Genomic DNA, 19,947 nt, shown 5'->3' on the forward strand with positions numbered 1-19,947 from the left:
ACGCCTGGACTCGAGCTGGAGCGTGCTCCAGAAGCTGTTTTGCAGCCCAGGCCGTGGGCGGAACATGAGGGAGATGTGGACGCGGGCAGCGCTCGACCAGCCGAGCCAGAGGCATCAAACGGATGACTTTTCGTGAAGCGTCACCCAGTACGATTCATTTAAAGACCAGCCCGAACATTTCATGGCCCACTGGTACCGTTACATAAGGAGAAGAAAACTGGAGGGTGGCACTACTGCCAAACTGCCATCCTTTACACAAGCCTTAAACACATTTGGCTGTGTCCATGATAAGTCCGTTTATCTCCTCTCATTCACAGGCTCTGGCAAATATTACATATTTTCTGCCTTGGCTCTTTGAACATAGTGTGTGTTCGGCTGCATTTGCTATAACATTAAGTAGGCTTCTCTTGGCCTTCATCTAGAGAGCATTGCTCCCACCCGCTCGCAATTCACTCTCCTGACCTCCAGTCCCACCTGCAGGCTATTCACAGATTGACAGTCAATGTCGCAGGGCCACAATCTCATCGTAGCCTTTGTCCTTCTTCTTCTTCTTCAGCCTTGACCCCCGCAAACAACAGCAACTTTGTCAATCTCATACTTGTTCCCCAGAATCAAATAAAATCCACCTTTTATTGGAGAAATTTTGCCTTGTGTCCTCCAGAGACGGTCCATTGCTCCTCAACCACGTAATGGTGTTTAACTAATGTTACTGAGAGCCTCTGCAGAGTCCAGTGATATGCGCATTCAGTCTAGGATCACCGTACTGTCTGTTAGCTTGATTATTGCATGCACACTGTCAATAACACCATCGAATCATTCACATGGAGTCATTTTGATAAGTTGGTGTGAGGTGTTGGAATGGAAACCGCCCCCTGCTGATGCTGGAAACCAAGGCCACAAAACGCAACGGCCTACAAACCGCTAACGGGCCCAGTAGGGTTCGGGTCATCCTGTGTAAATACATTAGCATAACCATTAGCATAGCCATCTGTCACTGGTTGCACCCCGATTTTGATCTCGCATTGGCTTGGCATTCATATTTGGTGCTTCTTTTGCTCCAGTGCATGCATTTAATTTAATTCCAGCGCAAACTTCTATTTTTGTTTTTAACTGTTCTTTCTCTCACCCCATTATGATATGTTTTGCTCATCAACGGTTGAATCCACAGATGACAAACAATGAGTGTATGTCCTTTTGATAGATGATATGTGTGGCACCTTTGTCAACTTTCATGACAGATTTTTTTTTTTTTTTTCTCTGACAAATTTTTTTCTAACCAATTAGCTTCTTATCCCGGTAACCCATCACTCCTTGAGTGACCATATGACATGCATCCGTGGTGAACATTTTCTTACTGCCAGTGTTTTCACGGGCTTCCAAAGCTGACATTTTTTAATTAAATTATGAAAATCCTCCCTTATCCGGACTGAGTTCAGCCCTGTATTTTACAAAATGTACAACTTGAAGAACAAAGACACCAAGGAGAGTGGCATTTTTTTGTGCCATGTCTATTCTCAACTTGTGAAAAGCTGAATAAATAAAATGCATTTTCAACAGCTCAGGAATAAAATTCTTTCAACAGGGCTGAGTGGAGTTGATGTCTCACAGATGGAGTACAGGCCATTGCAAAATGCTTTTTTTTTTTCCTTCAGTGCTTCACTTTTCTGGGCAATCCAATAGCCTGGTCTTCCTAAAAGGGTTCTTGATGGTTCATTGAAGCTCAAAGAATTTTTGAAAATTGTGTTTATATTTATTAATATGCTCTCAAGGTAATTAAAGTAGTACATAAGATAATGATTGTATGTAAGATAATGTTTTGCTGTGCCGTGTTCAAAATTCAAGGTTTCGGAGAATGTTTTTTGCAGAATTGTTTCGTGAAGGACCTCTACCAGACATTTGTTAAAAGGAATAATTGTTCTTTTAGTTTCTCCCATACAGGAAAGACCTTACCATTTAATCTTCCCTGTAATACAAAACGTCAAAGTGATTGTCTTGTCCATAATAAAAAAGCAGACACCACAGTGTTAATTAGGGTAAAAAGTCCTTAAGATTTGCTTTAAATTCTAATTATGAAAAAGCTGCCATTTCATGTGATGGAAAAAAGAGAGAGTAGAAAATTGGGACTGCTAACAGTGACCTCCGTGCACCTTCGATTTGTCACCAATCTATGGTCTTTGTTGGCTGAAATTTTTAATTTCGCCGTGCTTTAGACTGGTAGTAAAAAGGGCATTGTGGAGCGAGACAAACCGCTGCCTGCGGTGTTAGCATCGAAGGCTTCCTTTCACAGCCACAAATAGACGCACTCTTGCTCTCTCCCTCGCTCTCCTCATGGCGCAATTTAAATACACGGTGAATAAGAGTTAGCAGACATGAAATGGCGGATTAATTGAATCCAGTGTGAGCCTTTGGTTCTCCCAGCTGGACCAGTCCTTTAGAAAAACACAAGGCTGTCCTAATTGTGGGAAACACAAAAAGTATCCTTCAAATTCCTTCGCCCTAAACGAGAGCGGGAACTCCATTCAGTCGCATAATAGACCTATTAGCTGCTTAACTCAGCCGCGTACATGGGAAGATTTTCTTCTGCTTGGTGTGTGTGTGTGTTTGTGGTTGTGTTTGTGAGTAGTGGGGACCTGGAGGCAAGTGTATTCAAAGCAGGTATGTTTGTCAGGATGGCTAGTTGTGGAGGTCTTTGTTTTAATCTTTTATTTTTCTTTTTAAATGAATTATTTAGTGACCGGTTGTGCGTTTTTCTCCATGTCCATAGCAACCGTACCATTCCAGAACTGACGTCCTGATTGATGAGGCCTTGAAAGAGATGATTTCCTGCTTGGTGTCTAAGGTACCTTGTGAGGGTCCAGCTTGTCTTTCAGGAAAGTCAGACAGGCGTCAAACAGCAGAGGTCTTCACTTCATCCATGTCATTCTCAGATAAACACATCCCCCATTATGTCCCCAGGACTGTAACAAGAAGACCTAAGAGAGTTCTGCTCTGGATGGTTTGCTAAAAACTGTCTCTGGATGCAGTTCTACAGATCAGTCTCGCCATCAAAATCTACAGCGTGTTTCTGTGTGACTTGACCGAGAAAACGTTTATTTGTACAATAGAATTGTTTAATGTTGGACACTTTGCTGAAATTGTATTCTTGATAGAAAGTCCATTTTCATCAGGAAAACATTTTTAAATTTAACTTACCAACATTCAAAATTTATCTAAAATCAGAAAATGTGCACTGATAAAACTAGAACGCAAATAGATAAAATGACTTGCTCCTGATTCCGGGTGTTTTCACCTGCAGTTTGCTGCGGTTTTAGAAGTGCTGCTCTCCAAGCTCTCAAGATATGATGAAGGGACATTCCTCTCTTCCATCCTGACCTTCACAGTAAGTTGCTGTGCTCCATCAAGAGTAGGCAGATGCGATGGCATTTATTTGTTATGAATTCAGGATATAATTAGTGACATGCTAAGTACAATCTCCATATCTTTCTTGTTTCAAGGTGAAAGCAGCTTCCAAATATGTGGATGTTCCCGTAAGTACGCGACTGCTGACATTTCGATTTGCCATTACGTGTATTTTAGTATAAAAAATGTATTACTACTTCGAACACGTCAAGCTCGTGGTTTGCTAGATAGTAGCATGTCAAATAACGCCATTGTCCTATTAAAGACATGTCGTGGAGGTTAATTATAAGCAAAACTGGGGAGAATGTTTTCCAGGGCAGCAAGGTGTCAATCGTAGGCGGCTATAATAAACTTTAAAAAAGAAATCATTTGCAACCATTTTAGCGAATACTTATGAGCAGTTATTTTACAAAATGCAAAGTCTCAAAAATAGAAATGATTTGCACATCCACACAGAAGGAGACATGTTAAATTAAGGTTTTGAAATTAATTTAAGATACTGTATACCTTTGAGGTTTTGTACCTGTTTAGTGCATGAAGCAGAAAGTAAGTGGATGAGAATTCACCACTAGCTGGATCCAGCTTGGTTCCATCCACTGTTAATGGTGCCGTTATGTGACCCTTTCCGTCAGTCTTTGGTGTTAAGATCTGATTCCTCCCATGTTGATGAGATTATAGGGTTTTTTCCATGAATTTCATAATAGATTCCCCTGCAATAAAGCCAAAGTATATGATGTATGGATGAGCAACCCATTGTAAGTAGTGTATCTAGCAGTATAAGTCACCTTGGTGAATAAGGTGTGTGGATTGGTAACACTCCATAGTATCTATTGGAAGTCTCTTTAGAGAAAAGCATCTGCTAAATAAATAAATGTAAATGTATATCCTCCTTTCTCAGGGATAAATGTGGAATGTTGGAAAAGAGCTGACATATGTGAGAAGACAACTCTGTCCCAAACAACTTGTTACACAAACCTGGCACATGGTATCCTGGAGAAAACTGGATGGAGGAGATGCACATATCAGTGGTGTTATGGTTTGGAAAAAGTGCTGTCTATTTATACATTTAATTCTGGGTTTGTTGGGACACACTGAGTTCAGTGGCAGAGAAAAAGATCAGAAAAAGCAGAAAATGGCACAGAACTGACCTGGGGTTAGCAAAGCACTCTGGCTAATGGCTACAGGTTTTGGTTCATATGATGATCTGTAGTGGAACACGCTGGTCTGTCAAACGGACAGAGCTCGGCTACAGCCTTCTGCTCACCGAGCACACTGAAGTTCCCAGAAATGTTTTCCAGCTCTAATATCCTCTGTAAACCTAAAATTATAATGTAACCCCCACCCTGCCCCTTTGTCTGGGGAGAAAGGAAAGAACGAAAGCCTACTTAACAGCGCCGTGAAAGAAAGGGCGTCTGAAAGGTGTCGAGACAGTGCCCGCTTCAGCTATAAACATATTTGCACCCTTGTCACGAGAGGTTAAGCTCCTTTAGTCCTTTGTGTGAGCCATCGAAGAGCTTGGTTTAGAGAATGCTCCCTCCTGCAGTAACGTACACACACACACACACACACACACACACACACACACAGACGTGCAAGGACACGTGCACAGTCGTACATGGTGCAATAACAGTTTTGTACACCCACAAGCTTACACACACACACACACACACACACGCACGCTTGCAGGCGGACATGGACACACGCAGACCTGTCGGGCCGCACCTGGGGAAGGCAGGTCCAGCACAGGAAGCCAGTGTCTTTGCAGCGTGTAATTACAGCACGGTTCTTCCCCACCTCCTTCTTTCTTTCTGGCATTTATCCTTCTAGGTGAACCATTCAATAATCCACATTCTATCTGCTATATTGTTCACCTTATATTCAGGCCTAACGACCACTTTGCCACACCTACCCTTGCGCTGTCTTTTTTTTTTTTTTTTTTGTGAATTTTCCAGCTGCAGCTGTGATGGCCATTGTTGACTTAAGTGTGCGTTGTATCAGAGCTTTGTGGTGCAAAGGGAAGGACATCGTGGAGCGCTGCTGCACCCTGTGGTATACGAGCTGCTTTTGGGAACCACGCCGCTCTGTCCGTCCAGCTGGAGGGGAACAGGGAGATGAAGGCTCTGTCCAGAGATGACATGCTGGTGTGTTGGTGGTGATCATCCTCCACCCCTGGAGCTGTGCCCACACTGCAAAAGGTTATGCAGCCACATCAGGAGCATCCCTAGTAGCGGTATGAAAGCTGGGATCCATCAGGGCAACAGAAGCTTTTCTTACTACATGTAAAGGAACCACCACCCTCATCTCACTACTCCCAGGCCAAGCAGCCAATCAGCATGTTTCATTCTGGGTTTGAGCCTCTTCTATTAATGTCCTGGACGATTTCTGGGTTCTTAACAAGGAGGGAAAAGAATCATGTTACATAATGGTGGAAAAAGTTCTCCTGTAGTAATATTTTGTCACACACATTGCTCGCTACTTTAGAGACTATGAAAGGGTGCCGTGTGTTGTGAGCGCTGTTATGGTGGTGGTTTATTTCTGGTATGTGTACACACCCAGTGCTACAACACTCAGAGCTTGTCACCGAGAGCTACTCGCAGCTGTGGCGATTAGCTGCTTATGTCGTAGACGTTATGACTAACGATTCGCCGCTGCTTTTCAATGGAGGTAGAACAAGGTGGTGGTGGGGGGGGGTGTACCCTAGGTGTGAAGTTCCCATCTGGCACCATAGGGGTGGGGGAGGGGTCCCTTCTTGTTAGAGCTCCTCATGTTCAATTCTACTGTACTGTAGGAGCTGTTGGTTTCAGTGAGGTGGGAATTTTGCGCATCTGTTGTTTCAGGAGTGCAGGGTTCACTCTACTTTTATACAGTGGAAGGAGAAGTACTCAGGTATACGAAATTAGCAAAGAGATCGATCCCTAACAGCGTCTCCGTAAAAGCAGGTTTCAAGTCTGTCAAGAGCATTAATATCAGGACATAACAAGATGAAGCTGAAACTCGTAAGATTAGAAAAGTTAGAAATGTTAGGTCTTTTAGCATAGTTTTATTTGTAATTTATTTGTAATTGTGTCTGAGACTTTTGCACAGGCAACCCAGTGAATAATTTGAGGGACAGCTCTGTTATTATCCTTTTATTCATTGTAGAGATGTTAAGCAAACTGAAAGTAGCCAGATGCTGATGACAATTGAATCTGAAAATCTGATGAACTGGTTTGCAATTGGCTCTGAATAGGAGGCTATGGAGATTTTTTTTTTTTTTTTTTTTTTTACAATTTTTTTCAGACAGTTTTAATGTTGTTTCAAGTTAATTAAAGATAATAAAAAGTAAAATAAATGTCCTTTTTTAGGCTAATAAAATAAAGATCCTGCAACAGACTCACATCCCTTCCGGGCTGTACTCTGCCTCACACACTGTTTTACTAGGATAAGTTCTACATCTACCCTGCATTGCTCAAGTGACTGAAGAAAACTATGAATTTTTAAATCATACAAAAATGGAATTAAAAAATAACTCTTGCAGTGAAGTTTAATAATTAATAGTTCTCTCTGAGGATTTTAGAGAAACGTGTGATAAAATCCAGGTATGTCTGCTTTTATTGACTGTTACATAGTGGGTGGATTTACAAACTGAGCTACAAACAGACTTTCAGTCCCAGTTGTGTTTATAAAACGATTACCCCGTGTATTTGTGTTTCATTGTTTATTAATTTGTTAGGGATCAATACTTTTTGCCTTTATTTCCTGAAATGTTATGTTCCTTCCAGGAGTACTAAGAATCATACATGTGTACTACAGTATATGTATTCAGAGCATGTTCCTTGAAGAACATTTTATTTCTCATGTTGTTTTCACAGTGACATTCTCCTCTGACACATATCCTTAACGCGTCAAGGTAAAAAAAAATAGATCTGACCAAATGAGAGCTGTTGATTTTCCATGCGCTGTATTGTACGTTCTGTATTTACCCGCAGAATAATCAGAAACAGTGTTGCAGTCTCGCATCCAGATTTTGTCACTCAAAGGATCATTTTTGACAGTTGTCACTATGCACTTTACTGTAGGGTCCAAGGTGTGATGGATGCAAAAATGATTGTCTAGGCTACTTGCATTTCTTCTTCTACTTTGCTGTTTTGCTTCGTCCTTGGTATCTTGTCAGGAAAGGCATTTATTGCCATGGTTGCCAATTAAAATACCCCCAGCAATGAGCATGATCTGTCTCTATATGATTCATGAGCCATTGGTGGGGGGGGGTCTGCCAGACTGCCTCTCAAAAAAATGGAGCAACAATGGAGCTGCCCTTCACGGGCTCGATTTTTAAACTGTGTCAATTGTGGTATGAGATGAAATGAAATTTATGAAGTACAAAGCAATTTTTACAGCACAAAATTCACAGCAGTTGTTTTCTAATAACAGTGAAGTTTTTGCAAATTTTGGCTCCTTAATATGAATAGGACTGTTAATTGGAACTTGGAATTTGGAAAACTCCAAGATTCACAGTTTTTTTTTTTTTTTTATTTTTTTCTTTTTTTTTTTTAATTAACCTCAAACAAATTACTTTTTATGCTTTCTACATTTCAAGGACCAGAAATATGAATGCAATACATCAAAAACAGCAATATATACACTTATCAGTGTGGTTAATTTATTCAAGGATTATGTAATATATGCAAAGGTTGTTCAACTGAAATTCTGGAGCGCTGAGTCCAAGAGGTTTTTGCTCCAGCTGGACAGCTCAGTCTCCGCTGATTCAGCTCAGTGTCCTGAGTGAACCCACTTATTTCCCTTTCTGAGCTCTCGGTGCTGTGTAGGATGAGCTGGAGGACCTGCTCGGTCATTCAGGATCACGGTTAAAAAACCCCTGATATAAGGTGTAGTCAGAACCATACATTATTATACGCATCATTTCTAAACGGAACTAAAATGACTTTAATTCTGATTCAGTCCATTACTTGAGTGAAATGCTCCTCATTTCCCTGCAGTTAGAAGGTAAGTAAATATTTGTGAGGAAGCAATGCACCAAGATAGCCTGTCGGAACAATCCACCAAGGACTGATTTCTTCTTCACTTTTTTTCTGGTGGTGTCTGTGCTTTGGGTGGGAACCATTAATGCCATCATGTTTGTCGATTTTTCCTGTCCCTCTGTCTCCACACAGAAGCCCGGTATGGATCTGGCGGATGCCTACATTACCTTTGTGAGGCAGAACCAGGACATCCTGAGAGATCGGGTCAATGAGGAGATGTACGCAGAGAAGGTGTTTGAGGTGCGTCTCAGCCTTGAGCTGCCGCGCACTAAATTGCAGACAGATTGTACATCAAGGTTGTAAATGGTCTTTACTCCATTCCCAGGCTGTAATTTTTATTTCATTTTACAGGCTTATAGACTCCCAAGTCACAGCTGCTCATTGTTAAGTCAACAAAGAATTCTTTTTCCTATCGCTTTAATGTAGAAGCTGCCTTTCAGGACACTGAAGATGCTGAATAAGTCTCCATTTAAGTAACAGGGCAGTATTGTTGCAAACTCTTGAATGAAAAGTCTGTTGAATCTAAAGAACCTTAAACATATCGACCACATATTTTACTACACAAATCTGCAGAATAATTTTCCAAAGGGTAACAAATCATAATATTGTCAAATAAATAGTTTGGCTTGTCTCTTGCCAATATTCTTATTCTCAGTTCTTGGGTATTGTGTGAAAGTTAAATGGTTTTTTTATGGCTATCTTTGTGAAGACATTATGTAGTGGCGGTTGCTGATTTTCTTATAGAAGTTAGAATTTTCATATTCATTAACACCTTGGTTTTATAAACATTGTGACAACCTGATAATATTATGTTATGTTTGGTTTCCACTGGTCTGTGGATGACAGGCACTCAAACGTGTACAGTGTTGGATATACCGCGTTGTGCGCCGTTTGCAGCTGTGTTTGGTCAGGTTTGTGGAGGTGGTGCTGACTGCCAGTGCTTCTGCAGCTGAGCCCAAGGTTGGAGGGGATTGGGGGGGCATATATCTGATATGCAGCATGTTCAGAGGAGGTGATTTATGAACCCTTTTTTTCATGCAGTATAAATGTTCTGGATTTGACTAAATTCATTTGGCTTTTTAATGAAGGTTTCTGTTTTTTTTTTTTCCAGTTACCTAAGAGATCAGGCCTTCAGTTCTTTGAATGTTCAGTTTCTTTTACATGATGCTCCTTTCAGATGCAGTTATTTTCCTAACACTTTTAAAAAGAACACTTTTTATTACTTATATTTCCAGAGATGCGCTGTGGCAGGATCTTTGGACTGGGCTCCAGCCTTATTCACCTTTTTACCTGAAATGAACCTGTTTGATGGGGGGCGCGGTGGTGCAGTGGGTTGGTCTGGGGTTCGAGTCCCGCTTGGGATGCCTTGTGGTGGACTGGCGTCCCGTTCTGGGTGTGTCCCCTCCCCCTCCGGCCCTGCGCCCTGTGTTGCCGGCTAGGCTCCGGCTCCCCGCAACCCCATATGGGACAAGCGGTTCTGAAAATGTGTGTGTGTGTGTGTGTGTGTGTGTGTGTGTGTGTGTGTGTGTGTGTGTGTGTGAACCTGTTTGCTCTGTGTCCACAGCTGCTTTATCTCACAGAAATTAGCCTAGAATCTGCCTGGATTTTAGAGACCATTTTAAAATTGAGGAGTCATTGCGTAAATAGAAAATTACACATAAACATGAAAATAAGGACTCTAATTGTGTCTATAAGCAACATATTTTTGGATTGCAATGACTAATGCCATCTCTTTTTTTCCAAGTACAATTATGGCAATCACTCTTTTTTTCTGTCTCTTCCACCAGTTTCTCCATCAGTTCCAGAGAGAGGCGTGCCTCTCTGGTGTTGGCTGAAATTAGCCATAGCTTCTCAGATGAACAAAAAATGCTTTCTGAAAATGAAAATGGACTTTTTAACCCACTGCTTTTCGTGTCATTTTTGGAGCGTGGCATCAAGCAGCAGGCGATGAGCCATATGCTGGTGCACAGAGGCTGATTTTACTCGCAGCCACTAGACGGTACCAGGCTGAGTCTGAGCTATCGACATTCGGACCACGCAAACAGGCAACATTACCGTCCAGCTGAAGTACCACGTGCAATTTCTTTTGTTCATTTATTTTGTAGAGCGATGACCGAATAGCTTCGTGTAGATATTTTGAAGCTTGCCCAACAAGCAGATAAGATGAAGAACATAATGTAGGTGTAGATACTGTGTTGTTGCACAAGCAGTAACAGCTCATGTGTATCGCAAGAGTGTTTGTGGTTTCGTTTTCTGTACATGGTTTCCCAGGAGGCTTCTCGAAGTTGCTGGTAGGCTGTTGAGGGTTGAGCCTCGGGAGTTGTTTAGAAAGAGGGTGTGCTCCACACGCAGCTCTGGTCTGTGTTAGGAAGGGATGGAGGTCTGGAGGTTAAGAGGTCACTCATTGCTGGGGTTCTGTCTCTTCGCGGAACTCACCGGCTCTCGAAGCACCTCTTTCACGCATGGGCTGAGGCATAGGGAGGTTTCCGCAGGACGCACGGGGGCCAAGAATGAGAGGTCTGTCGCTCCTCCGCCAAGGTTGCGCAGGGATGCTGTGTAAGTATTTGCTTCCGCAGGCGGCGATCGCCCCAGAGCGCACAAACGTTCTGTTGACCCACAGTCTTATAAATAAAAGCACAGAGGTGCGTTGCTCCTGCTCTTCTGTCCATCATCGTCCGGCCTCCTCCGGCGTCCTCCCGCCTGCCATCGCTCCTCCTAGATTGGGTTCCAGAGCTTCACGGCAAACACTAGATCAGGCTGATGTTGTGGTTTCCGCGCTCCAGTTGATTTGTTGAACCCCGATCGGGGGTGGGAGGGGGGGTTGAGCCGCTGCGGCCGTGCTGTTGAGACAGGGCCCGCTAATGTGGATCACACATCCGGAGTCATGCGCGAGGAGCAGGAGTAAGCGGCGGGGTCTCAACATGCCGACCCGGGTGCTTCCCCTCGTGAGGTGGTGGGGAGTTAGAGGCGCAGAAGCTGAAGAGGGTAATGCATGCCCCTGCAAACGCCAGCCGCCCAGGAAAATAACACTGATTACGCTGTCGGCGCTGTCCGCAGGCAGAGGCAGCACAAATCCATCGCCGTTTCCACAGGTGTGAAAGCAGCACTTGACAGCTATCTTGATAATAATGATGATAACGGGGAACACTTGAACGCACGACGGCTGAAACGTTTTGGAGGGGGCAGAATGGGCGACAGCGGGACCGCTGGCACATCCACGCGCTCCTGTTGTCCAAAAGCAGGGCAAATAAAGACAGCATGGAAATCGCAAAGTGCTCCTTCACCTGTGTGATCACTGCGTGCCTGTTGAGTCCATCTGTTTCCCTCCTCGCGCGCCGCCTTTAATTAATCTTCATCTACACTTTCAATTTCACAGTCATCTGATTCCATTTTACAGCCTCTTTTTCTCGTCGCAGAATAGGCGTCTGGGCCTTTCATTCTCGTATTATGTTTGATGTTTCGCACGAAGAGCTCGACTCACTTGGTGTCAGCCTGCCTGCAAAGAGGAACATTGGAGATACGTTTGAAATAACAGCGCGGCGCTTATTTCCCAGTTGCGAGGTGTGTGACTGTGATTTCTGTGTTACCAGAATTGTTTTCCCAGAGGTGCTGTGACACATCGACTGTGCAGCCGGCTGTACGCTTTCACAGCAAACCAGCCCCGTAAAACAAGAAAACCCTCCGCTGCGGAATTGCCCGACCGCCGCTCCACTCCTCTTCGCCATGGATTCAAATGGTTCACCCTGTTTTTTCCCCCAGCAATGGTACACCAGCTCCGTGAAGGCCGTGTGCATTTGGCTAACGGATCGACTGGACCTGCAGCTCCACCCCTACCAGCTGAGGACCCTCATCAAGATTGTTAAGGTTGCTGCTGCTTTCATGATGACAGAGAGCACCCCCTCCACCCACCCCCGCTGTATGACATTAGGACAGTAGCAGAAGTCTTAGTAAAGTGTTCCACACATATGTTAATCAGTATGATAATTTCAGGTTTTTCGAGTTAGGGCAGAAACAGCACATGCCGATATAAGTAACTTGTTAACCCTTTGGGGGTTTTTGTCGTGGAAGGGTAGAGGTTGGAGCTGCTGCCTTCGGACAAAAAAAGGGTACAGGTTCGAATCCCACCTCCAGCTGTGGTACCCTTGAGCAAGGTACTTACCCTAAATTGCTCCAGTAAAATTACCCAGCTGTATAAACGAGTAAATTGTTGCAAGCTGCTTTGGAGAAAAGCGCCACCTAAATGAATAAACGTAATGTTTATTAAATAAAAAGATGAATGCAACTGGTTTGGGATTATCTCTGAGTATCACTTTTGTGCTCTGGTTTGGCTTGTTATAAACCAAAGAGGAGAAGGGCAGGATCAAGTGTGGGTGTGTCTCCTTTTCCTCAGTAAAGCAGGGCCTTTTTCAGTCTGCTTTTTTCCTTTCATTTTTTGTGTTTCCCTTGGCTGTAGAAAACATACCGCGACTTCAGGCTCCAGGGGGTCCTGGACGGAACCCTGAACAACAAGAGCTACGAGACCGTGTACAACAGGCTGACGCTGGAGGAGGCGACCCTCTGCGTTGGCGCCGGCGACAGTCTCCAGGGCATCTCCATGAGGGACAGCGACGAGGAGGAGGGCTAGCACCTAGCGCTTGTGCCAAGCTCCGCCACGACAAAGGCAGCTCTCACCAGGGGTTCACGCGGAGGGGACCGTACACTGCAGCGCGCCCCACGCTCCGCTATGAAATCATTTGCGCTGTCTCGAGTGCTCAAGACTGCAACCGACTCCGCGCGCAGAGGTCATCCTGCTTGTACAGTACAGCTCAGTGGACACAAGGGGGCACTACACCTGTCTGTTTACTGTACCTTGCAATCACGGTCATTCCTCATTTACTGCACCAAAACATCGCCTCTGTCATGTTATTACTGTATCAGTCTTGATAAAGATTTCTCGCAATGTTTGAAGGCACGGAAATGGACAAGTCGAGGTTTGCAGAAGAATAAACGTGCGGTTCTGTCAGGCCTGAGGTTACACTCCTTGGCCTGTCGTTGAGGTCAGAGGGGTTCCGATGAAACCAGGACCTGCGGGCACCTTTGTGTACCCCGTGTGCCACATCTCTTGGGTACCTCCTGTACGTGAAGACCAAAGTACTGCAGATGTCACATACGGTGTGTTATGTGTTTTACGTGTGTTTGAACTTAACCGTTGCTAGCAAAAAATCATGATGGCTTTGAATTATCTCGTCCTTGTCTGTATTAGGCCGTGCATCATGCCTGAAAGTTTAAACACAGTGTAACTGTTATGCCAGTTTACTTTGAGAAATTAGTGTCAGTAAAGTCACAAGGAGAGTACGAGAAACATTTGTATATTTATATTGTCGCCTGTGCACCTGTATTTCTTCAGGTGAATTCAAAGTGTTAGAATAAAATTGTTTTAATGCAGACGGAGTGTATTGTTTTTAATAGAATAAACTTTAAAATTATAGATGCTATTTAAATATTGTATTTATGTTAAAGCATATGGAAGTGCTGTATTACAATTATTCTTTTGAACTTTTGTTATATTTTGATGGTGAATGACATATATCTAATTTAGATATGTTAAGTAACAAAAAATATACATATTATGTATAGAAAAATAACATATCAGATTGATGAGATGTACCATATAAATAAAATTATAACATAGATATCTAAGGAAAATTATTGTTAATTATTTTCTAAAGTCTGGATAATTAAGTGATGAGTATCCGCAGAATCCGTAATGTGGCTGTAACCAGTGCTGTCAGGATTAAATATATTATCACTTTAACACGCACACACATTAATTGTCTATCTTTTCATTTGTGGCTGTCACTGAACCAGTTAACTTGGAACCTTAACACGAAATTAATGCATTATTACCATGTTGGTGTTACCAGTGTACTTTTTAGATGAGGAGGTATTACCTCCCGCGCACTGGATTGCATTTGTGAAACATTAAATCAGTTCAACGAACTGAGTTAGCGCTCTAATTAATACTACCTTTACCACCCCTAATGGTAATGTACTCTGTGTGTGTGTGTGTGTGTGTGTGTGTGTGTGTGTGAGAGAGAGATACAACATGCTTTCTAAGGAGTTTCCATCTCTTGATCACTGAGTGCGTTTTTACGGATTGTCTTTTTCTGAACAATAGTTCATCATTTCTTTTCTTTTCCCCTCTATGCAATATTTCTCCCCGGTAAACATTCAACCTGAACCTCAGTTTTCTTTTTTTTGGAACTACTGTATGGATGTAAAGGCAAGTGTAAATGTGCGGAAAAAACACACATTTGTTGGGAAAAAAGATGTAACACAAGCTAATAACTTTTTATCACATGAACTTCAGTGCGTCTCTGCAGCAATTTAAATGAGGTCGAAATCCAGTTTGTTTCAAAGTATCCCTGCAGAACATGGGACAAAATTACTGCAATATTTTCCAGTACTTTTCATTAGGCTTATATTATGTCAATATATTGCTGCAATAGGCTATTAATTCATAGCATTATTCAACTGCAATATTTAGAACAACTTATATTTGCACAAATTGAAAATTAAAAATATCGCTTTTAAAGGGTTATTTGTTTTTGTGTAGAAAATTGCCTACTTCTTTCTACCTTGTGCCCATTATGCTAAATCGTTTGGGGAAGGATAATTAAACAGTTTATGAAATGTGTGCAGGATTACATTTTTCAAGGCTAATGTGCATAGATGCAAAAACATATTGTTGTTTACTGTCAATATGATCTCCTGTGGGAGTTTTATTGCGGGAAAACAGAACAAAAAATAACGGATTAGGGGAATGTATGTCCCGAATTGTCTTTAGCTGCAGGGGGACATAATCTCGGTAAAACCCGAAGATCATAAAGTCTCGTAAAGTCTCGGGCACAAGACAAGTGAGCAATATGGTAACCATGACCCAGAATGGGGTAAATGAAATAGTGATTAGGGAACTGAACGAGTAACATGGGAGATTATCCTCGGAGGACAGTGCGTGATTTTTTTCTTACCATTGTGGTCCTTTTAAAGGGGATTAAATGATCAATGAAAACATAATGACTTAATGCAACGGTGTAAAAATATTTATTATACAGGCTACTGCATTTGTTAATTTCGTAGGCTACCTTGTACTTGTCCTTTTACATATTTGACGCTTATAAATCAAATGCTTCAAATGTCCTTTTCAAGTCGTCGCATTTAAGGTATCTATTTGCATGAAAACCGTCTAGTTGGAACATATGAAACACCAGATAAGATTTGTTTTTCGCCGGGGCGTCGATTTTTTTTTTCTTTGGGAGTTTAAAACAAGACGTTTGAACAGTGAGTGTGATTGTAGGGGCCAATTAGTAGAAAAAATGAGTAGCCTATTAAATATCCATCTGTTCCTTGAAATGTCGCGGGCTAAATACCATGCTTATCTTCTAATAAAATAATCTATTACGGTTAACATATTATTATTATTATTATTATTATTATTATTATTATGTGTATTGTGTAGCAAATTGTTTTATTTAAATGGTTCGTCTTCATTTACGCACAGTTTATTTACCTCCTTAAAATGGTAAAGATTACCACATGACACACCATAAATATCCGACGGACTTGGCATCAGTGTCTCCGTTATTTCACACGTTTCTGTTTTCTTGATTAAGTCTGTTTACTGTGTCCGTCTACATTCCTCCCTGCGTTCTGGTCGCCAGTAAAAACAATCAAATAGAAATGTGAGCGTACGGTCACACCGCTGTTTTTTCTTACCTGGATCCTTCACTCTGCCCGTTTGTGCTGTGATTCTAAATAATTTCTTTCTTTTTTGCTCTGGTTAATCAAACTTCGATGTATTATAAATGATATTTTAATAACAATCTTGTTTTAATACCTTTAGTTTAGCCTAATCGTATCTTCCATTTCACAGAAAGATGTTTTTTTATTATTTTAAATTTGCGAAGGAAAATCAGAAATGAAATTAAGATTCATACTTAGACGGTTCATTTTTTTCAAATGTACTTTTGGGAAAATGCATTAAAAGAGAGTTTTATTTCGTAAATGATGTATGCGTAGGTTCCCAGTTCATAGCGAGGGGGATGCAAAAAAAAAAAGACTAAACAAACTGAAACGGAACGGAGATCGCATCGGTCAGCTGTGTCGTTATTATTTTTTTTTTTTTTTGAAAAAAAAATGATAAATAAATAAATAAATCCCCCGTTGACATTCCGCCGTGATGTCACACGCAGACCCACGGGGGGCCTGGGGTTTGTCAAACCCTCCACGCACTCTTTGCTAATAAAGAGCGCCTCCTTCGCGCGCCACAAGTGGGGAGACAAACTTTCTCTGTTGACTGATGGGAGTGAATTGAGCAGTTAGTTAGTTATCTCTTCTCCTCCCCCGTGCTCGCGCTCGCGCTCGCGGACTCCGTCGCTGCGATATTGACACAACACGTGTCACTGAGCGCTCCACGCAGCCCGCGCGCTGATTGTCCGGAGCCCACGATCGGGCGGTCGGGGACTTGGCGCCCACCCAGTACTCAGTCCTCAGTCCTCACTCCTCAGTCCTCAGTCCTCCTCGGATGCTCACTGAGAGGAACCCGCGCCTACAAAAGGAACGGACGAGCGCTGTTTTCCAGTCATGGACGGAGTGCCAGTGCGCTTCCACGCAGCGCTCGGGGACAACATGGTGGCCACGACGAAGCCGCTCGCCTTCTCCATCGAAAGGATTATGGCCCGGACGCCGGAGCCCAGGTCCATCATCCCGGGTCCGAACGCGTTCCACGCTCCCGCGAGCAAAGCGGAGCCGAAGCACGCGCTGCACGCGCTGCACGCGCACCCCGCCTCGCTCCACTGCGTGATTCCCTTCGTGCCGCTGGCGTGCGAGCCGGGCGACAGAGTGAGCCTCGCGGGACCCGAACCGAACCCCTTCGACGCGTCTTCTTACAGCTCAGCCGAGCTCACGGACAGCAATGCGGACTTCAAAGGCGCACACGCGGGCGCGAGCCCGAGCCCGAGCCCGTGCGTGGGCCACTACAAACTTTTCCGTCCGCGGGTCATAAACCACTCTTCTTTCCAGGCCATGGGCACCGTGTGCTACCTCAACTGCGGGGAAAGTGCGTGTCCTCCGCCGGCGGGTATCCTCAACATCCACCCCATGGCCGCGTCGTACCTGCTGAGCCCACTCCACGCGCGACAGAAGGCCTTCCTGTCGGAGAGGAACAAGGCGGCCCCGGGCGAGGACAGGTACCCGTGCGGAGTCTCTTTCAAAGAGCTGTCCCACACTCACCTGCAGCACTACGTGAAGGAGAAGCTCTTCAAGAACTCCTCCAAGGTGACCTGCGTGTCTCCAGGCAACAAGCCCAAAGTGTTCACGTGCGAAGTTTGCGGGAAGGTAACGCCGGGCGAGCGCGTCGCGCGCCATCGTTCACTTTCGCGTGTTTTGCGCGCGCGCGTTTTGTGTCTGTGTGCGTGTGCGCGTTTCGGTTTCATCATCAGAGGCGTCCTAACTGCAACTTTCCCCCTCCGTTTTTGCAGGTTTTTAATGCCCATTATAATTTAACCCGTCACATGCCGGTGCACACGGGCGCGAGACCGTTCGTGTGTAAAGTTTGCGGGAAAGGATTCCGGCAGGCGAGCACACTGTGTCGGCACAAAATCATCCACACACAGGTAAATTATTGTGATTGTTATGATCATCGCCACCATAAATAACATAATAATAATAATAATACAAAGTACATTTACGTGTAAAACGTAAACTATTTCTTGAAGGCATTCAGACGGCCAAATATAACTATATTAGGTATTACTAATACAAGCTATTTTTAAACTTCTCTAGCCCGATTTTACAGTCAATGTAAAAATTGTTTTATTAGATGTAAAATGTAAATGTAAAAACATGCTAATTTTGAGCGTGTTTTAATTTCACTTGTGAAAATAATCAGACAACTGAAGGTTTTAGCCCTGGGAGAAATGCGCACGGATTTTTGGAAGGAATTGAATTGCGTATGCTTTTTTATGGCTATTCGATTTCAGACTAGGCGCTTTTATGTTATTATCCAGGGGAAAAAAATTTAAATGCAAATTTAACTGATGTACTTTTGATTTTTTTCAGGAAAAACCTCACAAATGCAACCAGTGCGGAAAGGCGTTTAACCGGAGCTCCACTCTGAACACTCACACGCGGATCCACGCGGGATACAAACCCTTCGTGTGCGAATTCTGCGGGAAGGGATTTCACCAGAAAGGTATTTGGCACGGCCACCCTCGCACTGATAATATTCATAGAAAAATATAGATTCGCTCATCATTTTTAATTCGGAATTACGAGGAACGGCTACATTTAGTCGCGCGTTCAAGTCCAAAAATAAACGCACCGGCTAAACGGACGAGCCCAGTTGAGGATAGTAATTAACGCCAGAGCCTTAGGACTCGAAGGGCACAGGTTCGAATCTCATATACACTGTGACTGTTGTACCCTTGAGCAAGGCGCTTACCCCACATTGCATTGCTTCAGTGAAACTACCCCGCTGTACAAATGAGTTGATACTTAGTCAACTTAACAGTGTCCTCCGCTTTGGAGGAAAGTGTCAGATGAACGTAAATATGACTTTAATTAACCCTTATCTTAATTTATCCGACATCTAGTCCAGTGCGACTTATAAACTTTAAAATGAGCCTTTTATGCGGCGTCATATACACTTACAGCAGGCAGGGTGTTCTTGCTGCATCCGTTTTTGCTAAGTGCCTTGGGCACGTGAACGCGCACTACAGCATACAGTAGGAGTGGGGTCCGAACCGGGACCCTCGAGACTGCGCGAGTCTGACTTGCGCGTCAGCCACAGCTACACACGTATTGCCGCATGAGTGCAGCCCCAACCACCACGCCACCTGCCGCCCCTATCCTCGACCTTCGTGTTCCACGAAATGTTGCCATGGTTCCTGGTGGACGCAACATTCATTGTCTGTGCACGCGCCGACTTCCGCTATCTGAAGGTAACTACAAGAACCACAAGCTGACGCACAGCGGGGAGAAGCAGTTCAAGTGCAGCGTGTGTAACAAGGCCTTCCACCAGGTGTACAACCTCACCTTCCACATGCACACGCACAACGACAAGAAGCCCTTCACGTGCCCCACGTGCGGCAAGGGCTTCTGCCGGAACTTCGACCTGAAGAAGCACATCAGGAAGCTGCACGACGTTTCCCCGGGGCGCCGGTCCCCGCAGGGCGTGAGCGCGCTCGGTGCCAAAGGGGAGCCGGCGGAGAGACCGTGAAAGAGAGCGCGCACGAGCGCGTGCGCGCGTGAACGTCTCCGCTCCTGGAGCCTTCTTTTCAAAATCAGCCGTGAATCATCCTCGGACTTTTCCGTGTAATAGCTGTTTATACTTTAGATTTTTTTTTTTTTTTTTTTTTTTTAAATCTCAGGATTATGTATAAAAAAGTTTTGATATTTATTTTAGATTGCAATGTAATTTAAGGAGAAAACGCATATGATTATCGATCGAGACGTATTTGATGTAATAACTGAAATGTTCCGGGCAACTTTA

General features: G+C 43.6%; 2 protein-coding genes across 2 annotated transcripts in view; both read left to right on the forward strand.

Annotated features, from left to right (window-relative positions):
* The window catches only part of LOC108918618 (calcium-dependent secretion activator 2-like), a 90,538-nt gene extending 76,762 nt beyond the window's left edge, over positions 1 to 13,776 (forward strand). Inside the window, exons 23-28 of the mRNA XM_018726061.2 lie at positions 2,765 to 2,839; positions 3,296 to 3,379; positions 3,495 to 3,527; positions 8,550 to 8,657; positions 12,177 to 12,281; positions 12,871 to 13,776. Of these exons, the coding sequence (XP_018581577.2) occupies positions 2,765 to 2,839; positions 3,296 to 3,379; positions 3,495 to 3,527; positions 8,550 to 8,657; positions 12,177 to 12,281; positions 12,871 to 13,041 (576 nt within the window). The 3' untranslated portion in view covers positions 13,042 to 13,776. The remainder of the gene's footprint in view (positions 1 to 2,764; positions 2,840 to 3,295; positions 3,380 to 3,494; positions 3,528 to 8,549; positions 8,658 to 12,176; positions 12,282 to 12,870) is intronic.
* A 3,263-nt stretch (positions 13,777 to 17,039) lies between these two features.
* Positions 17,040 to 19,674, forward strand: LOC108918704 (fez family zinc finger protein 1-like). The gene is made up of 4 exons (XM_018726185.1): positions 17,040 to 17,792; positions 17,936 to 18,070; positions 18,516 to 18,648; positions 19,397 to 19,674. Exons 1-4 carry the CDS (start codon positions 17,040 to 17,042, stop codon positions 19,672 to 19,674), a joined length of 1,299 nt encoding a protein of 432 aa, XP_018581701.1.
* Positions 19,675 to 19,947: the final 273 nt, after the last annotated feature.

The sequence above is a fragment of the Scleropages formosus genome, chromosome 21 (assembly GCF_900964775.1).
Source record: "Scleropages formosus chromosome 21, fSclFor1.1, whole genome shotgun sequence".
Lineage (NCBI taxonomy): Eukaryota > Metazoa > Chordata > Actinopteri > Osteoglossiformes > Osteoglossidae > Scleropages > Scleropages formosus.

What these genes read in the sequence shown, in the direction of transcription:
- LOC108918704 (XM_018726185.1), top strand. Translation starts at nt 17,040, where the DNA reads ATGGACGGAGTGCCAGTGCGCTTCCACGCAGCGCTCGGGGACAACATG. An exon ending in CGTGCGAAGTTTGCGGGAAG is followed by an intron (nt 17,793 to 17,935) that starts GTAACGCCGGGC and finishes CCGTTTTTGCAG; the next exon opens with GTTTTTAATGCCCATTATAA. An exon ending in GAAGGGATTTCACCAGAAAG is followed by an intron (nt 18,649 to 19,396) that starts GTATTTGGCACG and finishes CGCTATCTGAAG; the next exon opens with GTAACTACAAGAACCACAAG.